At 35.2% G+C, this 7,176-nt stretch overlaps 1 protein-coding gene across 1 annotated transcript; it reads right to left on the bottom strand.

Moving 5' to 3' along the window:
• Positions 1-6,409: 6,409 nt before the first annotated feature.
• LOC140035593 (uncharacterized) lies at positions 6,410-6,796 on the bottom strand. Its single transcript, XM_072076885.1, has one exon. It carries the CDS (start codon positions 6,794-6,796, stop codon positions 6,410-6,412), a length of 387 nt encoding a protein of 128 aa, XP_071932986.1.
• Between the last annotated feature and the right edge of the window lie 380 nt (positions 6,797-7,176).

The raw sequence follows: 7,176 nt of genomic DNA, 5'->3' as shown, positions 1-7,176 counted from the left end.
AACTTGTCAAGTTGGGGTCTATTTGGAGTTGTAGTGGCTTATCAAAAAACACTAAATTAGTAGAACTTTTGGTCAAAATACTTATTATGTGTTCAATTAATAGGCTTGTTCGCAGTTGATTATTTTAATACATTATAAATTTTGATTTTTGATAAATCAGTTTTTATGATGTTCTCGGCTGCTTTTGCATTGTGATTATAGATTTTTTTATGACAAAAAAAAATTACAATCTATAATCACCCAAAAAATAGTTTTAACTGATTCTCTATATAATCAGTTTCTATAATTATATTTTAAAAATCTAAAACGATTGTGAACAAGACTTTAGATACATACTTGCATAAGTATTTTGGAAGTTAAAATCCATAGGGTCACCTAATAGGGTATAGTAAATAAACTTAGATATGCGAATTAAGATTTGATAAGAGAGATTTTTTAGAGTATTCGACCCGCTGTTATCCCTAAAGTCATCAAGCTTGATCTTTTTGATAAGTGACTAATTTACGTAATAATTGTATGATATTTTATATTATTTTTAGTCACTTTGGGTATATTATTGGAAGAAAATAATTCATTTTGGCTATAATTGGTATAAAATACTTTTGTTCAATTAAATGAGGTTTTTATCACTTTTTACTTGGATTTTGTGTATTTTGACAGTTTTGACACATTTTCGTATTTCGGCTATAACTTGAGCTACAATGATCGGATTGGGATGATTCTTGAACCCATTTGAAGGTAAGAGATAGATCTACAACTTTGGTGAAAACATCTGAATCCAGTTTGAAGGTTTTCCAGGTCAAAAAAGCCGAAGTACAGAGTCAATTGCTATTGGTCGAAACTGGAACAAGGCATGGAGCAGGCAAGGGTATTTCAGTCATATCTCAGCCTACACAGATCCAAATGAGGTGATTCTTGATGCATTGGAAAGATAAATCAAAGGGCTACAACTTTCGTGTTTTAGGCATGAGCTGGTTCAGCCTCTAACATCAAGAAACGATCGGTTGAAGTTGGGCCAAAAACAGAGCAAGTGATCCACACTCGGATCCACTATTCATCCGAACCCTCGGCTGTTTCTGGGTTAGTGGATCCGAGCTCGGATCCATATGGATCCAAGGCCTCGGATCCACTTCTGTAATCAGAAAAAAATTCGAGCTTCTTGATCCGAGCTCACTTATCATGATCCGACCTCGGATCCTTTCAAAAACGACCTCGGATCCTTTCCAAAACGAAGCCTCGGACCACTTTTCCTCATTCTTCCCTCTTTTTCCTCCTTCAACTCCACTTTTCTTCTTGTTGGTTGCAAGCTTTTATTCTTAAGAATTGTATTTTTGTTTTTTTTCAAGGTGCATTAATTGAAGTCTCCATTCTTTCAAGTAAAGTTGGAAATTCATCACATTACCATGGATTCGGATCGCGCAAGTTCATTAGGGGAGTATTACTTTCTCTTATTTTCGTTATTTTTCCTTTCTCACATTGAGGACAATGTGAAGTTTAAGTGTGGGGGAGGAAAATATTAAACTTGCATTTACTTGCCATGTGATGATATTTTGTGGATATAAATGCTTAGAAATGTTGGAATTGGTTTGAAATGTTTGCCATGTGGATAATTTGCTTGAAATTGGGTTTGTTGGCAGGGAGTTTTCTTCCATTTATATGGGGAAACTCCGTCAAAATTTTTCTAACATCTTGTCCAATATTTCGCTATGGCCCAAAAGTTCTTCAATTTTTTCATTTTTATTTCAAAAAGGGCCAAAGTATTCCAACCTTAAGTGTTTAATTCTTCCAATTGTTGAAACTTTATATGTATTTTGGAAAGTTTAGTCCTCATTTAACTTGAAAATGGTTATTATGCAATTAGGATTTTTGCATTTTAGAAAGTATATTGGATAAAGTGAGGAAAATTATGCCTATAATTTTACATGTTTAATGAAATTTCTTCTCTTTACTTAATTTTATAAGTAAGTGATTGACATAGTTGATAAAAGGTTATACTCCTCCTTTGATTAGTCTTATATATTTTCTAAGAGGGAATATCTATTTATTGTCCTTTATTTCTGAAAAAAAAAAGAAAAAAGAAAAAATTATTCTACTTCAATGATTTTTGTACCGAGTAACCGGGGGTTGGCATCTACAAATGTCGATTTTCGCGTAAAAAGGTACTTGAATTAAGAGTATGCATTGCAACTTGAATAAGTGAAATGTTGAGTAACCGGGAATCTTCACCTAAAAGTGTCGATTTTCGCGTAAAAAGGCATTCTCACTAATTAAGTAAAATTAGTATGAATAAATCCCTCTTAGATGTAAAATTTTGAGAAAAAGATGATTATAGGAGGAGGAAGGCTATAAATCGACTATGTGATTTGCTTATTTGTGAAATTAGATTAGGGTAAGAGATTACGTTTAACGTGTTGAATTAAGGTATAATTATCTTTCCTTTACTTGATATTATGAGTATTTAATGTAATTTGAACAATTGTATAATGATTATTTTTCAGGTCATGAGGAATTAAATTTGACAAAAGTGCATATATTGTTTCACCTCTTGAATCATTGCATTTGATTATGTGTGAATTGCTTGAAGACAAGCAATGATTTAAGTGTGGGGGAGTTTGATAAGTGACTAATTTACGTAATAATTGTATGATATTTTATATTATTTTTAGTCACTTTGGGTATATTATTGGAAGAAAATAATTCATTTTGGCTATAATTGGTATAAAATACTTTTGTTCAATTAAATGAGGTTTTTATCACTTTTTACTTGGATTTTATGTATTTTGACAGTTTTGACACATTTTCGTATTTCGGCTATAACTTGAGCTACAATGATCGGATTGGGATGATTCTTGAACCCATTTGAAGGTAAGAGATAGATCTACAACTTTGGTGAAGACATCTGAATCCAGTTTGAAGGTTTTCCAGGTCAAAAAAGCCGAAGTACAGAGTCAATTGCTATTGGTCGAAACTGGAACAAGGCATGGAGCAGGCAAGGGTATTTCAGTCATATCTCAGCCTACACAGATCCAAATGAGGTGATTCTTGATGCATTGGAAAGATAAATCAAAAGGCTACAACTTTCGTGTTTTAGGCATGAGCTGGTTCAGCCTCTAACATCAAGAAAAGATCGGTTGAAGTTGGGCCAAAAACAGAGCAAGTGATCCACACTCGGATCCACTATTCATCCGAACCCTCGGCTGTTTCTGGGTTAGTGGATCCGAGGCACTGTAGCAGCTCGGATCACTGGTCAGAAAAGGCTGCTTTATACGCATAAAACTCAATTGCACCTCCACCAACTCACATGTGATACTAGACATGTGAGAGACATTACCAGCTGTAAGGAGAAAGTGTAAAGCTTCATTTCTTGACCACCTTTCATCATTAAATAGCCAAATTCATTGCAAAATGGAGAGGAGTTCATAGCAGAAAAATAGAGAGAGACATACGGGAGAAGCTTTGAGTCTGCAGAAATGTAGCTCTTTCATCTTCCTAGTGTTAGTTTAGCTTAGTATAGAGTAGGATAGTTCATCCATTCTTGTTATTAGCTAGATGAAGAAGAAGATGGAGGATGAAGAAGGCAAGGAAGAAAGCTTATGTGACAAGGGTTGTATTCCTTCCAAATCTTTATCTTTTGTACTTGATTCCAAGTTTAGTTAATATACAAGTTCTGGATTTTGTGTTTAATATGTGTATCTAAAGTTTATACCTTGGGTTTGGTTGAACTTTCTATGATTGTGAGTGTTTATTCTTTGGTTATTTGATTGCTATGATTTGAGCAAGTTATTTAGCACCTTGGCTCTTTAAATCATGATTAATCTGGTACCATTAATTGTGATTATCTAAGGTGTTGTTCTGCAATGAAAATTGAGATTTAACACTAGTTCAAGAAGTGCTAAACATAGGGAGTACACTCACGAAAGTAGAGGTGCACTTATGTGGTTTTTAGTGATTCATTTCATGTAATTTCATTGAAGAAATGAACTTGTAGCTAATTTCATAACCATGAGAATAGGTATGGATTAGTTATAAGTATAATTGATTCACTACGGAAGTAGGATTCAAATGCATAAGGAAATTACACCATAACTAGCTTAGATGTAGTATTCAATGATCCAAATATAACACTTGCATGAGTAGTTAGGGATACCACAACCTAAGGAGCTTTTATTTGTTATTTTGTATAATTTCAGTAGGTTAAATTTGTTATAATTCATTGATAGTCTAAATAATAGAGAAGCTTTAGTAATACCGGTAATTGTTCACTCTTCCTCGTGGGATCGACCCGATATATACCCTAAACTACTAGTTGATCTGTATACTTGCAGTGAACGGGTGTAATTCGGTATTTTTTAGCTTGCACGTATGTAAAATACCTGTCACTTTTTACATACAACCACCTGATTTTGTTCTGATTGTTCAATTATATCGATAATTAAACATGATAAATGGGACATGTTGGATGTGGCTAGCTTTGCAAACTGTATTTGTTTACATTGGACCCCTTGCATTTCGACTCAGCAGCGTGTCCAAGGAAAGTCAGTAATGGTAGAGGGGCAGGGTAAGATGAGAATGGTGACTTTGTCCCAACAGGTTTCTTTCAGCAAACAAAAAATGCATCCACAAAGTTTGAATTTTGAAAATGTGTGCACACTCACTATCTTTGCTTGCATAGCTAAAATAAAACAGCTTTTACTGCACATATAAAAGTGAACAGTGACTTCAATTTTGGGATATATAAAAATTCGAGTAAATTTTGCTTGTAGAAGAACTGTCAGACCACTTCAAAATTTCAACTTGCTCACAGCTAATTTTTTTTTTTTTTTTGTTGACAAGGGAATCCGTAGCCGTTACCTGAAAATATGAACTGGGTAAACTCCGTTCTATGTAATAACTCGTCAATCACACGAAGGGATAAGACGTACTGTGCCCTACGGCTAAATTTAACAAATAGGATGTTGGTCCAGTGGTGATCGCCCCACAGCTAACTTGGTTCTGCACACAATTCATTATGGACTCTACGTAGATATGGTTGAAATTTTCTGGGCAATTATTGTATTGGTTTACATGATTTGATATACTCATGTACATTGTCAACTCAATTTCGTTCGAGCATGTAACCATTCTATTTCTTGTATAACTTGGTATTCTCATGTATACACATCAATAAGTCAATTTTTTGCACGAACACCAACTTCATAAAAATGGATAATGGTATATAATAAGAGTAAATCTTATATACACTGCCAGTATATATATTATCACAGTTAGATGAATGGTACATGAATAAAATTTGAATTTCAAATTCAAATTCAAATTTTAAACATGTGTCATATATCTAATGGTAATAGTGTATACATTGATAGTATATATAAGATTAATCCATATAATAGATGTACACCAAATCTTAATAGAAATATAACAACTGCACTCTACTTAATTCTAACCATGGGTAATTCTAATATATGGTAACAAGGGTTTTTACCATTTTATTGTAAAGCTTTTGTCAACTAATATATGGTTAACACGGGTTAACACATAACCAATCACTAACTTCAAGGAGGTTTTGGCAGATTGCAAGTGCCCAACAGATCGATAACGAAAAACAAAATAAAAAAAGAGTAGCTTGACTGAAGCAAACAAATACTGCTAGACCTGATGATTAGAAATCTATCTATGAAGTTCAGATGCAGGTTGGAAATTAATTGTAGGGAAACTTTACCGGGATAAATTTTAAAAGCAACTTATTGTTATGATACAGAAACCAGAGTTGCATCAATATGAAAAATGTACCAAACTCAGAATGGAATAACCTCAGCTATAATCAATGGAACAGTGAACTTATAGATTAGAAAAGAAGAAACTCAACTTTCATTAATAAAACTTCAATATCAAGTTACAAGAATAGAGAGTACGAATTCAATGAGGAAGGGGAAAGAAATTGCCGAAAAACTTGAGAGGAGGGAAAATGAGATTGGTATCCCAAATCTCTACAACCAAATCTGGAAAAAAGACAAAAGCTACCTAAAATGCAGCAGACATGCCTGCTTATATCACTATCTACGCTAACAAACTTTCAACTGAACCAATGGGAATTAAACAAGTCTCCAATTATAGCTGCAAGTTGCAGTGGTCCTCAGCTTCAGTTAGGAACAGATGAAACCCAGCAAAGGCATGGTTTTGATAGCACACCATCGATGACTCTCCTATGCAAAAGTTCACGCTTTCAGCTTCTGACATCACGCCTTCTTTGTTCCTTCTTCTTAGCTCGTTTCTTCAGTTCCGGTCCAGCCTTCTTACTTCATTACAATACCTCCCCCTCGCAAGTATCTTGTCCTCAAGATTGGAATTGAGGAAACTTCTCCCTTATCTTCATAGCGTCCTCCCAAGTTGATTTTGTAGGATCAGTTCCTCACCATTGGATTAGCCATTGAGTTACAGCAGCATTCTTCCTCTTAATCATCCTCCTGCCTAGTAATGCCACTGGCTCCACTCTAATCTGCCCCCTTTCATCTGTGTCTAGCAGTTGCAGAATAGGAGCTGCCCTTTCTCCCAGTTTCTTCTTCAGCAAAGATACATGAAATACAGGGTGTATCTTTGATGCAGTAGGTAGTCTAAGCCTATAGGCCACTTCCCCAACCTTCTCTTCTATCAGATAGGGACCAAAGTATTTAGCAAATAGCTTGGTATTGTTCCTAAGCATCACAGTTGACTGTCTGTAGGGTTGTAATCGCAAGTACAACCAATCTCCTACTTGGAACTCCCTTTCACTCTTGTGTTCATCAGCGTACTTCTTCATCCTCTCTTAAGCAACCTTTAGGTTATACTGTAGTAGCTCATCCATTTTCTTCCTGTCCTTCATGTAGTCTTCCACTGTTGCCACTCTAGCCTGCATATAGGGACCAAGAGCTAGCTGGGGAGGCTTAGCTCCATATAGAGCCTCAAATGGGCTCATATGTATAGCAGTGTGGTAGGTAGTGTTATACCACCACTCAGCTAAGGATAGCCATGAGTTCCACCTCCTAGGTTCGAGGTGAGTCATACACCTGAGATATATTTCTAGCACCTGATTTACCATTTTTGCTTGGCCATCTTTTTGGGGGTGATAAGCTGTGCTCAGGTTCAGACCTGCTCCCAGTAGTGTGAATAGCTCAATCCAGAATTGGCTGACAAAAATCT

This window comes from Coffea arabica, chromosome 2c (genome assembly GCF_036785885.1).
Source record: "Coffea arabica cultivar ET-39 chromosome 2c, Coffea Arabica ET-39 HiFi, whole genome shotgun sequence".
Classification (NCBI taxonomy): domain Eukaryota; kingdom Viridiplantae; phylum Streptophyta; class Magnoliopsida; order Gentianales; family Rubiaceae; genus Coffea; species Coffea arabica.
This window is presented reverse-complemented; position numbering and strand designations above follow the sequence as displayed.